Below are 17,314 nucleotides of genomic sequence, written 5' to 3'. Positions count from 1 at the left end.
TCATCTTGGAAGTGCCGGAGAGGAAGTGACCGTCCTGGGAACAGAGTTCGCCTCTGAACGGCGACCAGGCGACCACCACCTGAGGCCACGCACGTGGACCTGCAGGGCCCTCAGCAGGCAGAGATCACACGTGACGAAGTGTCTGGAGCACTTGTTAATCCGTTATGATTTATTAGCTGTACAGCAGTAGATCCTCCTCCCCAGCTTTCAACCCCATTACATATTTTATTACAGGTCTCATGTTGGCGTCCTAAAATAATGAAAAATATCACACAGTACAGCTAAGTACAAAATGCATCAACCTAGAGTCTGATAGCTAACTGATGGCTCTTTTAAAAGCAATACACAGAAGAGAAAAGTGTTTGAAATCAGCAAGACTGAGGCTCTCTAAAAAACACATTTCAAACGTGTGACAGTTCATGTGCAAGAATCACTTTTTAGTTGGATTTGTTTCACATTATTATTATCTTGTTTTGCAGATCCAAAGTTTAAATTACTGACCTAGTGAACTTTTCTGGGCTGCTGTGACCCACTCATAATCACCCTTCTGCTTGAACAGAGGAGTAATAAAACACAAAATTCAGCTACAAACAGAGCAAAGAAAATGTAGATGGGAAATCATAACTGAAAGTTAATTGTACAAGGTTCAAATGCTGGCTCCACGGGCTGGCAATCGCGATCTTCCGTGTGGGCGTCCGTCACTAGCGGGCAGCAGTCTCAGTGCCGTTCTGCTACATGATTGTGATCCAATTCCTTGTCAACATTTACACACGACAGAGTCTGTGGTAACTTAATTTGCAAGTAATTAAAATGCTGGGTTTTCTTACACTGCACTTCTTTTCAATCTCTTAATTAATGGAAAAGATTAAAATGTAAAAAAAGTTATTTACAAGCTTGACCATACCAGAAACTTTGCCAAGAAAGAGGCAAAGCCTTCAGGACAGACACCGATCGCAGCATGCCATACTACTGGTGTGCAGCTGGCTCCGAGCAAAGGGAGTCAGGGAGAAGCAGAAGCAAAAACCAGTTTAAAAGTGTAAGTCCTTCCCAAGTCTGCATTTACAATTAAAAACTCTCCTGGGAAGAAGAACCTAGAACTCTGGAAAACCTGGTGGTCATTCTGGAGTGGTTTACCATAGCGAGAGAGAGGGTTCAATGTCTCTGTTTCCATCTAAGAAAACCAGTTAGGCATCAACACTGTCCTCAGCACTCCACAGTAAACCCTCGGGGACTCAGAACATTCCATGATTTGCTAACATCAAACAGCAAGTTCTAGTAAAATCACATTTTTCTAACATCATCCTTGAAGTTTTAGTTCTCAGTATGTTTGGTAAAATGGTGTAAAATGATGCTTTTCCCAAAGCCAAAAGAAGAAAGAAGGGAAAAAAATTAAGATGCGGGCCGTTGAAACACAGCCCAGAGCAGTCCTGGTGATGAGCACGGCCCCGCCATCACCGGTCCATCATGCTGAGGATCATCTCGGGCGTGAGGTCTCCGTTGGGGGCGTCTGTGGCAGCTGGCTGGGCCTCCTCTTCCTCCCCCTCCACGGGCTCCGCGTCTGGCTCCTTTTTAACTTCAACTATAATGTTCTCAATTGCACCTGTATTCTGGTCTTCCACTTGGATGATGGCTGTTGCTGGCAAGAAAGACACGGACAAAACAAACGCTCCATTATAGCCCCTGATGCCTGCAAGGGTTCCTGTCAGAATCGACACTAAATGGATGTCAGCAATGCAGGAAAGCCTTAGCAAGGATACAGCGGAAGTCATTAAAAAAGACTCAATGACCTAAAATATGGCCATTTGTAAAGCCCCAACACTCTCTGACTCCTGAAGAACAAAATGCTGACATTAGTGTTCATATGCCTCCCAAATGCCATACTAAGAGCCTTAGTTTTCCTTCAGGTCAGAAAGTGCGTTCTGCACTGGTTATGAGACAGGCAAGAGATGCATGCCGGACGCGACCGAGAACACCTCACAATGCCTGTGATCCAGGGCCGCTCAAGGAGCACCACCGACAGCGGGAACATCCATTTCCAATCCTCAAGTCACCCACACCCGGGGCCTCCGCCAGTGTTTTCACTCAAGGGTGTGGAGGCAAAATGGCTCCCAGGGTCTACAGTCAACCTCCCCCACCCCAAACCGACATTTACACATGGGGCTCGGGGAGTACATTAAAAAAAATAACAAACATCAGACTAAGTCTTGCATTTGTTAAAGAAAAAACCCTGCCTGCCAGCTTTCAGGATATCCACAGCAACAGATAACAGAACAGACTCCAGTCCTCCAGAGCCTGCTGCTGTCACAAGGGCCGTGTCCAAGACAGGACCGCTGCCCGCTGCCATTTGTGGTGTGAGGTAGAGGGTGAACCTCTCCGCTGTGTCTTCTCCTGAGTCAGAAGGCCAACACTTGAATCCATAGGCCTGGATTTCTCAGGAGGATCAGTCTCAGCACAGAAACTGCTCTATCCTTCATCCTTTAAAATCTGGCTCTTTTACATTCATTACCATATCAAATCTGCCAGCTGAGTGGGACTTTGTTTTGCAAAACCCTCCTACATTAGAAGTACCCGTCTTGCAGAACACGAGTACCCTTTCACTCTGGACTTCTCACTGAAGCGTAACAGGTTTCTAGGGTCTTCCTCATGTGTTTCCTGTAAAAACTAAATAATTGCTTCCTGACAGTTTGTTCCTGGTGTGACCTTAACTTGTTCTCATGGCTTAGTTCCCATCAGCCCCCAAAACAAGGACCCGTCTGGCTCCTCCACATGCTGGGAACGGATGCCAGCCTCCAGCCTACTAAGTGGAGACAAGTAACTTACGCTGGGTCTGTTTGGGCTGGTTGGTTCTGCCAGGGGGGCGTCCTCTCCGCTTTTTGGCAGGTGGTGGGGCTGGGGTCACAGGCTGAGGCTCTGGCTCGGGTTCAATTTCCACAGCAGGTTCTTCCTCATCCTCATTATCATCCAGGTCTGGCTCAGCATTTTCTTCTCATGAAATCGGAGTAATAGGTAGGGGTGGGGGGCAGGGAGAAGAATGGCAGAAGAAAAATATGACACACACACAAAATCACACATTCTATTAAGTCTAGTCACGTATTTATTTTCATCAATAAAAGACCACTTAAAAATGCTTTTGCTAGAATTTTTGCTATCAACATTGACAAAGTAAACTGGTATTATGCTAGAATTAATACACAAATCAACTTGAAGACTATTATTCCTACTTTATGTGGACTGGATATTACTTTTTTCTTTTTGCTTTAGACATCAGAATATTCAGTTTCAAATTCTTTTTTTTTTTTTAAAGATTTTATTTATTTATTTGACAGAGAGAGATCACAAGTAGACAGAGAGGCAGGCAGAGAGAGGAGGAAGCAGGCTCCCTGCTGAATGGAGAGCCCCATGTGGGGCTCGATCCCAGGACGCTGGGATCATGACCTGAGCCTAAGGCATAGGCTTTAACTCACTGAGCCACCCAGGCGCCCCTCAGTTTCAAATTCGTCAGAGGCAATTCCATCACATGCCAGATATATAATAATACCACAGTGTTTAAGTTGAAAACATTTATTCCCTCAATCTATTATGCAACAATAAAGCAGGGTACTAAGCCTCAGATGGACCCTTGAAGATGAGCTCTTGCTGGTCTCTGAGTAGGCAGAAAATGCGTGTGTTTGTGTGTGTGTGCGTGTGTGCACGTGCAACATAAAATTCCTACTGCACTGTGAAATGCTATTACTAGGATGGGTATCAAGAGTTCTTCTAGGACTATGACTGATTAAAAATAAAAAAAAAGATTTATTTTGAGAGAGACAGACAGACAGACAGTGGTGGGGGGGCGAGCAGAGGGAGAGGGAGACAGAATCCTTAAGCAGACTCTGTGCTGAGCATGGAGCCATACATGAGGCCCAATCCCATGACCTGAGATCATGACATGAGCCAAAATCGAGTCGGACACTCAACTGAGCCACTCAGGCGCCCCTTCGTGGTTTTTTAAGTCCAAGTTCTTTAACTTAATTCTCAGCTATGCCAGATTCAATGGGTCATTCTTTTTTTTTTTTTCTTTTTTCTTTTTTTTTTTTTAAAGATTTTTATTTATTTATTTGACAGAGATCACAAGTAGGCAGAGAGGCAGGCAGAGAGAGAGAGAGGAGGAAGCAGGCTCCCCGCTGAGCAGAGAGCCCGATGTGGGGCTCGATCCCAGGACCCTGGGACCATGACCTGAGCCGAAGGCAGAGGCTTTAACCCACTGAGCCACCCAGGCGCCCCTCAATGGGTCATTCTTAACTCCCTAATTTTCTCCCTGATGCCACCATCACATAAGAGCCGAGAGGACTACTGTGTAAAGAACATTGACAAGGAGCTCTGAATCCCTTACTAGGTGTGACCTGGGACAAAGACCACAGTGAACCTGTTTCCTTATATAATCTCCAAAGCACTCCCAACCTGCTTACTAGTGATTTGAAGAGCAAAAGGACTGAGCTGTAGCGCAGGTCCTTCATGCTCTGGAAAGGAGACTCCACTACACAGACACAATCATTTGCACCGTGTGCCACAGTTCTAACATTCTCCATTATTCCATTTTGCCTTCGTAACTTCCTTTTTTTTTTTTTTTTTTTTAAAGATTTGAAGCAGGCTCCCCGCTGAGCAGAGACCCTGACGCGGGGCTCGATCCCAGGACCCTGGGATCATGACCTGAGCCTAAGGCAGAGGCTTTAACCCACTGAGCCACCCAGATGCCCCTCATTACTTCCTTTAATAAGAGGTGCTACCCTCATTTTAATAGAAAAAGTGAGAAGCTAAGTGATTTGGAAGGCACCTAAACTACAGCAGGCAGAACTCAAGCTCTTGCCTCGGGCTGTTCTGCCACCCCAGCCCCTTGCCTCTGCACACAAATTATCCTCCCCACCTGCCTCTGAGAAGTGCAGGTTATGCCATCTTTCTCTAGGACCAGACATTGGCATCTAGGCAGCTAGGAGTAAATGCCTCATCTTCAGGACAAAATGCCTTATTTGTCAAATCCTAAGTGAAAACATGGGGAACACACTGGTATGTGGCAGTGTGTCAAGAACAAGATGAGACGCTTCCCTGTAGATCTTATTCAAGCCCCCTATTGCCTAAGTTGGCCCAATGCCTAAAAAGAAAAAAACACAAAGAAGGTTAATAGGGTCAAAGGCTTATTGGCTTGGAGAGATGTTGGCAAAAGTCCTTGAAAATAGCAGTAGATTCTGCTGGCCAACCTCTGCAAATGGCCAATAGGCACAACTTCTGGGAGAGGACAATGTGACTGTGTGGCCTCAATCAGCAGTGGGATGGACAGCCCAGACTTTCTGGGGGGATAAAAAGACACTAGGTACAAGGCGCAGAACCAAACTGTGCCCTGCACACAGCAACGTGGAAGACAAAAGGAGCTGCAGCATCTGTCGGCAACCACCAGTAAAGTCTTCTGCTGGAAGATGCTATGGCGATGCATCACTGGGGAGTGAGGCTGATCTTACTGGGAGAGGAACCACAGACGTGAACAAGGTGGTACCACAAGCCAGAAGGTGAAGAGCCAACATCTGTGGCAGCAGGAAGCTCTGCAACTAGAAGCACCCAGAAATCCTCCGGCTCAAGGCTACTTGTGGATCTCTGGTGGCACCTGGGGCCTGTGATTTTTTTTTTTTTTTTTTTTAAAGATTTATTTTCGAGCAAGAGTGAGTAAGCAAGAGAGAGTGCACACAAGAGAGGTGAGGGACAGAGGGAGAGGGAGAAAATCCCAAGTAGATGCCCTACTGAGCATGGAGCTTGATGCGCGGCTTGATCTCATGACCCCGACTGAGATCACAACCCAAGAGTTGGATGCTCAACTGACTGAGCCACCCACGCGTCCCCACTCATTAAGTTCTTAGCCAAAGGGATCCCACAAAGATTCTCAGTAGAGGATACTTTGTGTACTTTCTTGTTTTTAAAGATTATTTATTTGAGAGAGACAGAGCACACATGTGTGTGTACGCGAGCAGGAAGGAGAGGCAGAAGGAGCGGGAGAAGCAGGGCTCGATCCCAGGACCCTGAGATCATGACCTGAGCCGAAGGCAGACGCTTAACTGACTGAGCCACCCAGGCGCCCCAGCAGAGAACGGTGTGCTTTTAATAAGTGAAGTAAACTAACACTTTAAAGGAGGCATGTTTACTGAAAACCCAGTGATGAAGAGAACGCTTAAATTAGATTTTCTAGAAAAGGCAGCAAAAAATAAATTACTCTCATACTTACTGATAGAATATTCTCCCAGAAAAAGTAAAAGTTCTGGACAGAAAGGTTTTATTAAACAAAAAACTAAAACTAAAAGGGACCTTGTTACAGACCTAAATACAACCTAGTGCTTTCATGAGCAAGTTTTAGATAACAATCGATGGACAGAATGAAGTTTTCAAACATTTTCAATCTCCAAAAATCTTAATTCCTCCCCATGATTACTAACAAGCAATACAAGACAAAATGAGGACCTTGGAAACACATAGGACACCATCTTGAATTTCTCCCATTTGATGGTGCTTCTGGGGAAGTGTATTCCCCAAAACAAAACCCCTCCACATACATCTTTTACCATAAAAAGCTTACATCTTTAGCCACAGATGTGCCTTCTCAACTACTTGGCCAGCAGCCCAAGCATCCACTTCACAGAGCCTAAAACCATGAGATGAGCGCGTACAATCAAATGTCGCTCTCTGCTATCGACACTCCTGTTCTCCCTCCCTCTTCATGAGTCCAGCGCCTAAAGCATGCCTTCTGCCTGGATTTCATGACTAGAAGCCAAAAACACCCCCCAAAGCATCAATGGTAGGAAAATAGGCAAGGTGTTACATTATTTAATGGAGAGATTAAGGTAGGAAGAGAAAGGCTGACCTTCAGGGGTTTGATCAACACATCTCAAGGCTAGGCTGACACAGGCAGTCAAACCAGAAGTTGGTCAAGATGCTTAAGAAACCTTCTTCATGTCCATTAGATTCACTGCTCAAATTTAGACCAGCTTCCTAAATGTAAAAGTTACCAACACAGAAAAGGAACTCTGCTGGCTTTAGAGTATCACTAATCTGAGGAAATGGGAGTCGAGATACTGATTTTGCTCTGGCTTTAACTGAACACGTAACATATAAGGTATTATCAAGCAATGGAATATCAAGAGGAAAAAACCCCCACAAAACTTGCCCTAGAAACAAACTAGCTGCTGCTGTAAATACGTAACGCACATTAGGGAGACTAGACGTTATAAAGGAAGGAAGAGGGATTGGCCTCTCTATCCCAGCACATCCATGTATCAACATACTGGCAACTGGGCACCAAAATCTACCACATGTGACTAAATCAAGAAATAAGTTACTCACCACTGTCAGAGGAGTCTTCTTTTTTGGAACGCATCTTTCTTTTTCTACCACGTTTACTCTTCTTTGTTTCCCCTCCATTTTCCCCTTCTACGCCATCTGGACCGGCACAATTGTCAGCATGCCTCGCCATGGTATTCTAACGGAAGAAACAAAATCTTCATTCATGTTACTAAAAAAACTGGTATCAGAAATTAGAAGTTCTCTTACTTTAGTTTAATAAAATAAAAATATCGGGTATTTGTGATGAGTCTGAATGTTCTAGTATGTGCTAATAAGCACATCGTGAACATGCTCTTCTCATTCAAGGGAAATGGTCTCCATCTGGAAGAGGGAGAGAGAACGAAGGAAGGAAGGAAGGGAGGGAGGGAGACAGAAGGAAAGAGAAAGGAGGGAGAGAGAAGGACAAAAAGAGAGGGAGGAAAGAGAGTCCTTCAGAAGAGGAGGGGCTGGGTCCTCTCAGCAGCCTTCAGGCAAGAGGAGCACAGGAGGATGGGTCAGCTCCCTGTCCTGTGCAGACCTGACTAACATGGCCCCAAGGGAAGACCCAAGAAGACCTATCCAGATAATGAGTTCTCCCCCACCCCCCGCTTCAGCAGAGGGTTCACACATGTACAGAAAACCCTGAGGTAGGGATGAGTGGCCCTTTCCAAATGGTAAGGCCTCTCTGTGCTTATAACCTCAGTGGAAAAAACTGCCCTGCTTTGCAGTGGAAGATCAAGAACATGACAGTAAGAACCCTGATAAGGGAAGTGAAGTTCTAACTCTCACCCGGCGTGTAAAGGTCTTCCCACACTTCGAACAGACAAAGGCTGCAGGGACAAAGTTGGGGTCATGATAGCGTTTGAAGTGCATGTCGAGGAGTTGTTTCTGGCGGAAGGTCTTGTCGCAGTGGCTGCAGGCGTAAGGCTTCTCTCCGGTGTGCGTGCGCTTGTGCATGATCATGTGCCTCTCCTGAAAGACAGCAGGTGCGCGTGCGGGGGGGAGGCCTCGGAGCCCATCACGAGGCTGCCACCCCTGCCACCATCTGCACGCACACGGTAGACAGGCCTCTGTCTCCGAAGGTCTGGGCTCAAAAGTGCTTGTCCAGAGGACAAAGTTATCTTTACTGGGGTGCAGCACTGCTTCCTTAAATCCCAGTGTACAGACAGGCTCCCTCCTGCTGGGCTGCTCGTCTAGAGCTGACCCCTAAGCCCCAGGACCACATTCTTCCCTTCTCTCAGGTCCTGGACTTATTTCCTCCAGTTTTGAGAAAGCAGCCAGTAGTCTGCATGAGGGCGAGGTGAGCTGTGACTGAATAAAACATCAGCTGGAGACTGAGGTGATAAAATCGAGCAGTGAGACCTTTGGTGATATTCCTCACAAATCAGTTTGAAAACTACCATCCTTAAAAACAGTTACCATATAAGGAATCTAAAACCCTCTGATAAAACCTGACACTAATAAGGAATTGACTGCTTTCTAACTATGAAGGTCTCTACCTGTCTGCAAGCGTAATCACACTGGTCACACTTAAAGCGCTTCTCGTTCTTGTGTGACTTCTGATGCTGGATGAGGGCATAGCGCTCATGAAACACAGCATCGCAGTATCGACATTTCTTGCCTTGCTCAATGTAGGAATGCTGCTTTCGCAAGTGGACACCTGAAAGCAAAACACAAAGCCCAGTCTAACTTGTGAAAACAACAAACAAGCACTTCAATAAATTAATAATACGTCCTTCTCTGCTTCTTAAAATCATTACTCTGGCTGCTGTTCTAAAAGTGAATTAAAAGGCAAAAAGACAAGAGAGGCGGAAAGACTGGTTAAGATACGGAAACAGGACAGGTGAGAGAAGGTGGTGGCTTGGAAGGAGCAGGGCGAACTGATGAGAGACCCAAAAAGCAGCATCACCAGGATTTATTCACTGACTACAGAACAAGAAAGAAGGTGGCTGCCAGAGATGACCTCCAGGTTTCTGGCTTTGAAAACTGAGCAGGCAGCTGGGGCCAGGGGGGGTTTAGACCTTCGGTTTTGAACATGTTAAATCTGAAATGCCAACAAGAGCAACTAGGGATGGCAATGGCTAGATAAGCCCAGCTCAAATGAGAGATTTAGAGTAGCAACTGGAGCTGCTGGGATCTGAATTAGACCAAAGGAGCTCATGAAATCACTAAGGCAAAAAGAGAAAGAAGAGTACAGGTCACACTTTAAGAAAGCTAACAGGTAAGGCCAGTGGAAGGAAAAAGGGTTAAAACAAGAGACAGCTAGGAAAGAACAGTCAGAGAAAAAAGCCAACAGGCTATAGTGCCACAGAAACCAAGGGAAGAACGTGTTTTGTTTTAAGATTTTTTATTTATTTCTTTGACAGAGATCACAAGTAGGCAGAGAGGCAGGCAGAGAGAGAAGCAGGCTCCCCACTGAGCAGAGAGCCCGATGCGGGGCTCGATCCCAGGACCCTGAGATCATGACCTGAGCTGAAGGCAGAGGCTTCAACCCACTGAGCCACTCAGGCGCCCCGGAAGAATGTGTTTTAAGGAGGATGGCACAGTCCACTATGAAGAACACTCTTAAGAGAGCAAGGAGAGTGCTAAGTGGAATGTTCCCCACATTAAGCAGTGTGGTGGTTAGTGATCTTAGGAAGAGTCACTTTACAGAATGGGGTATACGCTAAGGTGGGAGGGCAATCAGAAACTGAGGAAGGCAGACAGTGAGGGACAGAACTCTGTGAGGATTGGCAGGGAAGGAGATAAGAGTCAAATGTAAACACCCAAGTAACATAAAAATAAGTAAATAAAAAATAAATGAGCCAAAGATGAGTAAGTCCTAGAGATCTACTGTACAGCATAATTCCCATAGTTTTTTATTTTTTAAAGATTTTATTTATTTGACAGAGAGAGAGATCACAAGTAGGCAGAGAGGCTGGCAGAGAGGGGTGGGGGAAGCAGGCTCCCTGCAGAGCAGAGAGCCCGATGCGGGGCTCGATCCCAGGACCCCGGGACCATGACCTGAGCCGAAGGGAGAGGCTTTAACCCACTGAGCCACCCAGGAGCCCCAGTTTATTTTTTAAAATTTTATTTCTAAGTAATCTCTACTGCCAACGTGGGGCTCGAACTCACAACCCTGAGATCAAGCATTGCATGCTCTATAGACTGAGCCAGTCAGGTGCCCCTAACTCCCATATTTTATAATACTGTATTACATATTAAAAACTTGCTAAAGGGGCGCCTGGGTGGCTCAGTGGGTTAAAGCCTCTGCTTTCGGCTCAGGTCATGATCCCAGGGTCCTGGGATCGAGCCCCGCATTGGGCTCTCTGCTCAGTGGGGAGCCTGCTTCCTCCTCTCTCTCTGCCTGCCTCTCTGCCTACTTGTGATCTCTGTCAAATAAATAAAATCTTTAAAAAAAAAAAAAAAACAAAAAACTTGCTAAGAAGTTAGATCTTTTTTTTTTAAATAATTTTTTTTTAATTTATTTATTTGACAGACAGAGATCACAAGCAGGCAGAGAGGCAGGCAGAGAGAGAGGAGGAAGCAGGCTCCTTGCCGAGCAGAGAGCCCGATGCGGGGCTCGATCCCAGGACCCTGAGATCATGACCTGAGCCGAAGGCAGCGGCTTAACCCACTGAGCCACCCAGGCGCCCCAAGAAGTTAGATCTTATTTTATTTTTAAAGATTTTATTTATTTATTTGACAGACAGAGATCACAAGTAGGCAGAGAGGCAGGCAGAAAGAGAGGGGGGGAAGCAGGCTCCCTGCTGAGCAGAGAGCCCGATTTGGGGCTTGATCCCAGGACCCTGGGAACACGACCTGAGCTGAAGGCAGAGGCTTAACCCACTGAGCCACTCAGGAGCCCCAAAAGTTAGATCTTATTTTAAAAAAATTTTTTTAAAGATTTTATTTATTTACTTGACACAGAGAGAGAGATCACAAGTAGGCACAGAGGCAGACAGAGAGAGAGGGAAGGAAGCTGCCTGCAGAGAGCCCAGTGCGGGGCTCGATCCCAGTACCCTGAGATCATGATCTGGGCTGAAGGCAGAGGCTTAACCCACTGAGACACCCAGGTGTCCCTTAAGTGTTCTTAACACAAAAAAATAAATGAAAAACTAGGAATCGAAGTTTCCATGTAAAAAAATTTCCAACTTTCCAAATTATGTTTTAACAGGAAAAATTAAAGACTTAAAAAAAAAAAATCAGACCTAAACAAGGAAGACTTTCTTTAAAATAGAGAAATGTAAACATGTTTAGAGTTGAGGGGAAAGATCTAGAAAACGAAGTGTGAACATCAAGGTAAAGAGACAGTCCATGACGTATGAAAGCTGGAGAGAAGACCAGAGAGTAGGATCAAGGCAAAGGCAGGTAACAGCCACAAATAAGAAGAGTGAGGTCAAGTGTCTTGTAGCAAAGAAAGGATGAATGCAGATAGGTTTGTAAGTTTGATAACCAAAATTTGGGAGTTTCAGTCTGTTGCCTTAACTTTCCTTATGAAGTAGGAAACTGGCCACTTATTGAGACCAAGGAGGCGGAGGAAAAAGGGGAGGAAAGATCAGAGGTTTCAAGAAAGTACAAATGATTCACCCAACTCCGAACCGTTTCACGTGTCTCCCACATAGCAGGGACCTATATATCTGTGGAATGAAGGAATGAATGAACTCACTAAAGAAAATGGGAGCACACCTGACAAGGACAAACAGCTGGACTGCCCAGAAACAGTGACAGCTCAGCTGCATTTGGGATCATGGATTTATGCTGCTACCAATCTGCTTCACTCAAAGTCAAATCACATCAGACTTAAAGGGGGCCAATTCTGGGAAATGGAAATGAGGGAAGACTTTTCTTTTTTACTCTCTACACACAAGCATTATATGAAAGCCTTTTATACATGCATGTATTATTTCAAGTAACTTTTTTAAAATTTTATTGTATTTATTCATTTGACAGAGAGATAGAGAGAGCACAAGTAAGCAGAGCAGCAGGAAGAAGGAGAGAGAGAAGCAGGTTCTCCGCTAAGCAGGGAGCCCAATGTGGGGCTCGATCCCAGGACCCCAGAATCACGACCTGAGCCGAAGGCAGTCACTTAACCAACTGGGCCACCCAGGTGCCCCTCAAGTAACTTTTAAAAAGCTTCAACTTCCCCTTCTGGTCCTATGATTAAGACCTAACAGTGAAAGACTTTCTTCCATGTGCTCTTACTAAATAATTGTAGCAACCATGTAAGGTAGTTACTTTTCCTAAAAAATCAGTTGAATAAAAAAAAAAAAGAGACTTAGAGCAGTATTTGGGGGTGAATCTTGATTCTAGTAGGTCAGTCTCCAAAGCCCATGCTTTCCTGTGTCACAAAGTGATAGATTTTAATTACAGCGTATTAGTGTGAAATCAGACTTGCTTTAAAGAGAAACACAAACTTCTCTGGGATTGGCTTTGGGAGATAACTATTATCTGACAGCTCCTAAGCAATTAAGTTCCTCATTATGTAGGGCCTAAAGGGCATCATAAAGGTACAGAATGTCCAAGATATATATTTGCATCATACAACTGAATAATTTTAAAAATTTAAATAATCCAAACAGTGGCCTAATAGCTCAGAAACACTGCCATGAGATATTATTAATTTAGATTTTAGGTTTCTGTACCATAAGAACAGTAAAATTCATTTATCAGAGGACAGTGCCTCTTAAATCTTTCTAACAAAGTCCTCTTAATAGCAGGGTAGGATGAACAAGTGACCTACAGGTCTCACATGGAGCCTAAAGTCCTCTGCTTCAAACTCATGGTTTCGTCTTAAAAATGTCTATCAAATGTTAAAATAAATAAATAAAATTACACATTAAAAAAGTGTATGCTAGCTGCATTTTGCTCAGTATGGTCACATTAATATAACAATGTTTTAAGACACCAGCTAAACTGCATAGCTTTACTCAGCTAAAATACATATGGTTTGGTCAATTCATATGGTTGCTGTGAACATCAAATGGATTAAAAAAGTAAAACAAAGTAATAAAAGATGTTTGGTAAAGTACAACAATTTACCTAAATATAAATTTCTTTTTTAAAATTTTATTTATTTATTTGACAGAGAGAGAGAGAGCACAGGCAGGGGCAGAGGGAGAAGAAGGCTCCCCGCCGAGGGGGGAACCCAACACGGAGCTCAATCCCAGAACCCCTGGCATCATGACCTGAGCTGAACGCAGATGCCCAACCAACTGAGCCACCCAGGTGCCCCTAAAAATGTTTGTAAGAATAATATTCAAGAGGAAAAGAATAATATTCATGGAGCAATACATTTTGGATAGAGAACAGACTGGGGAAATATTTTTATCTCTTAAATAGGAAAAACAAAGGGAGACATCCAGGAAACCATACCTTTATGGGCCCAACTACAATTTCCACTGATAAATTCTGTCTCTGTATAAGCTGTAGTTTAATTATGCACAGAAATACAGTTATCATCCAACCAATAAAAAAGTCTAATTACTTAGGAAAATACGTTCTGAGAAAAACGAAATGGACAGACCTTAGTTTGAATCATACTATGTCACTTCCCTACTGGAGATCTGAACATTACCAGTGAGGGCTACTAATTAAAGGTTTACTGTTTCCTCTCATTACAGCTCCTTTTAATTTATAAATGAGCTATATTTAGGAAAAAATCTTGTCGGCTGACTGAAGTGAGAGAAGGAAGATAAAAACAGATAGTAAGCAATGGCTATTAGTAAGTGGCAGGCCATGCACCTATACAAAACTTAAATAATTTAGAAAAGGAAGTTATTTATGATCTTCCTATTTTCACAAATAGTCAAAATTACTTTTTCATTTGACACCAGCTAATTTACTTACCCAAATCACTTTTTCGGGCTATGACGGTGTCACAGTGGGGACAGTGAAATTTGGCCACATTTTCTGTGTGCTTCTGTAAAATGTGCATCTTCATGGTACCACTTTGGGTAAACCGAGCATGACAAATATAACATTCATAAGGTTTTTCCCCTTAAAAGGAAATACAGAATGAATAAATTAGATGAAATGAGCACCATTTTTTTTTTAAGATTTTATTTATTCATTTGACAGAGATCATTAGTAGGCAGGGAGGCAGGCAGAGAGAGAGGAAGGGAAGCAGGCTCCCTGCTGAGCAGAGAGCCCAATGCAGGGCTCAATCCCAGGACCCTGGAATCATGACCCAAGCCGAGCGGAAGGCAGAGGCTTTAACCCACTGAGCCACCCAGGCGCCCAGAGCACCATCATTTAATTGGAGGGTAATTCAGGTGGTAATTCAGCTGCAATCAGGTGGGAGAAAAGCTTAAGCTAGAGAGAATCCTCAGGTGTTACCCAGCTAGCCCAAGCCTCAGGCCGGGTGCATGGCTCCTGGCGGTTCTTAAGAGATGACAATCAAGTCCTAAATTGCTCCTGCTAGCTCTGCTCCACCAGCTCCACCAAAGTCACTCACATGAGAGAGAGAGAGAGAGAGAGAGAGAGAGAAACTCCTGTCTTTGGGGGACAGGAGATGGTACAACAGGAGGACCTGCAAGTTTTTCTTTTCTTTTTTTTTTTTTTTAAGATTTTATTTATTTGTCAGAGAGAGAGGGAGAGAGAGCGAGCACAGGCAGACAGAATGGCAGGCAGAGGCAGAGGGAGAAGCAGGCTCCCTGCTGAGCAAGGAGCCTGATGCGGGACTCGATCCCAGGACGCTGGGATCATGACCTGAGCCGAAGGCAGCTGCTTAACCAACTAAGCCACCCAGGCGTCCCGCAAGTTTTTCTTTTTCACTTATCTTTACATCCCACATGGGGCTTGGATTCATGACCCTGAGATCAAGAGGTGCACACTCAACCAACTGAGCCAGCCAGGCACCCCTACAAATTTTTCTTTTTTTGGAAAAGACAGTATGGGGAAAACTGAATGAGCTGGGTTAGGTAATCGACCCAGACTTCCTTTTTTTTTTTTAAATTTTATTTATTTATTTGTGAGAGAGAGTGAGCACAGGCAGACAGAGAGGCAGGCAGAGGCAGAGGGAGAAGCAGGCTCCCTGCCGAGCAAGGAGACCAATGTAGGACTCGATCCCAGGACCCCAGGATCATGACCTGAGCCGAAAGCAGCCGCTCAACCAACTGAGCCACCCAGGCGCCCTCGACCCAGACTTCTTATAAGAGTGAAACTTCCCATTCTCCAGTGTATATTCAGAACAATGAATTCAGAAGATATGCCAGAGAAGCATTTGTCAATTCCATTATTTTTACGCCAGCTACCATTCTGATGAGCAATAGGGGTGTTAGGTGGTTTACAGGGTCCCATGGGATCCAATGAAAAGCAGTTCATTAATACAAGGAGAGAAGATGTCTTACCTGAATGAGTTCTCATGTGCCTTTTCAGCTTGTATGTGTCCCTGCTGGCATAACTGCACAAGCTGCACTGGAACGGACGCTCCCCAGTATGAGAGCGAATGTGACGTTTCAATTTGCTGACCTGAAACGTGAAAGCACATCGACTGTAATGTGAATGCTATGGGTTAGGCACAAAAGCTTCGCTTTTGCGCACTGAAGTTCAGAATACAGAAAAGGTCTAAAATATAATATTTCTTCCTCCTTATTTGTAACCTTTATTTCTCAAATCCTTATAATCCAAAGAGGGTAAATAAATGGATGGGGCATAGATGACTCAAGATTGGTTATTAATAATTATTCAAGCTGGGTGAGAGATTCATGGGGGTGTATTATTCTGTTTTGTCTATTTCTATATATGTTTTCTGCTTTTGTATAGATTTGACATTCTCTGAGTTGAAGTTGAAGTAATCCATGCTTATCTACAGACCACTTTCCTTCCAGACACAGGTATCAGATATATTTTATCCCTAAATAATTTTACTGCTATTAGAATGTGAGCCAGTTTCCTGCTATGAATCAAAAAGGTAAGTTACTGGCTTCTGTGTATTTGTCTTGTATCTGGCCACCCAAATGGACTCTTACTGCTCTAAGTTTTTTTTTCAGCTGATACTCTTGGATTTTTTGGCATAAACAAGTATATCTGCAATACGTTAGTTTTGTTTTACCATGTATAATTCATTTCTTATTTAGCTGGGATTTCCAATACAATGACAATGTTGAAGCAATAAAGATAAGAACAAATGTTTTGTTGCAAATTTTGATTATTTACTTATTTTTAAGTAATCTTATACCCAATGTGGGGCTCACAACCCTGAGGTCAAGAGTTGGATGCTCTTCTGAACGAGCCAGCCAGGCACCCCGTCTTGTTCCAAATTTTAATGGGTATACTCCCAATGCTTCAGTTAACTGGAAAGGATCAACTGCGGGTTTCTGGTATAGTAAAGCCATTTTCTTCTACTCTTAAATTGCTAGGACTTTAAACAGTAATGAACACTAGATTTTATAGTTTTTCAGTAATCTGTAGAAATGATCACATGGTTTCTCTTTAACCTCTCAATGTAGCACACAACAATAATTTTCTGATGTTCAACTCTCCTTGTATTTTAGATATCTTCTATTTAGTAATCATTTATTTTTTAAATATATTATTAAATTTGGTGAATAATTTGATTTAGTTTTAGTTTTCTGTGAGAATAAAATACCCTTTTCTTTTTGGTAGCATTCTTACCCAGTTTTGTTAACGATGTAGCCTCAAATAGTAAAGGAGGTAACATTTTCTTTTCCTTTTTTTTTTCCCCCCAAAGTAGGCTCCAATGCCAGGCCTCAACTTACAACTGTGAGATTGAGAACCTGAGCTGAGATCAAGGGCTGGACACCTAACCGACTGAGCCAAACAGGTGCCCCCAAATTTTCCATTTTTAAATGCGCTGGGTACAGTTATTTGTTTCTTTGATGTTTCATACACCTTACCTATGATAACATGTGGTACAAGTGTTTTTTAAAATGGGTAAATCTTTCACATTCATTACAGTTTTAGTATTTTGGGTGGCGGGGAAGGGGAGTGGGAGACTTAATAATTTCGTAAGATTTTCTATGTCATCTTAAGT

The 17,314-nt window shown here is 43.7% G+C and overlaps 1 protein-coding gene across 3 annotated transcripts in view; it reads right to left on the bottom strand.

Annotated features, from left to right (window-relative positions):
- Window positions 1–141: 141 nt before the first annotated feature.
- Window positions 142–17,314, bottom strand: part of LOC111152745 (CCCTC-binding factor) — a 53,157-nt gene continuing 35,984 nt past the window's right edge. For 2 of the 3 annotated variants that reach the window (XM_022511343.1, XM_022511342.1), the window contains 7 exons: window positions 15,669–15,789; window positions 14,167–14,316; window positions 8,838–8,998; window positions 8,128–8,310; window positions 7,360–7,495; window positions 2,821–2,982; window positions 142–1,636 (listed from right to left, as the gene is read on the bottom strand). In XM_022511343.1, coding sequence (XP_022367051.1) covers window positions 1,452–1,636; window positions 2,821–2,982; window positions 7,360–7,495; window positions 8,128–8,310; window positions 8,838–8,998; window positions 14,167–14,316; window positions 15,669–15,789 — 1,098 coding nt within the window. In that variant the 3' untranslated portion in view covers window positions 142–1,451. The remainder of the gene's footprint in view (window positions 1,637–2,820; window positions 2,983–7,359; window positions 7,496–8,127; window positions 8,311–8,837; window positions 8,999–14,166; window positions 14,317–15,668; window positions 15,790–17,314) is intronic. The other variant, XM_022511344.1, reaches the window with a different exon arrangement.

The sequence above is a fragment of the Enhydra lutris genome, unplaced genomic scaffold (assembly GCF_002288905.1).
Source record: "Enhydra lutris kenyoni isolate GAN:26980312 unplaced genomic scaffold, ASM228890v2 scaffoldscaffold30, whole genome shotgun sequence".
Classification (NCBI taxonomy): domain Eukaryota; kingdom Metazoa; phylum Chordata; class Mammalia; order Carnivora; family Mustelidae; genus Enhydra; species Enhydra lutris.
This window is presented reverse-complemented; position numbering and strand designations above follow the sequence as displayed.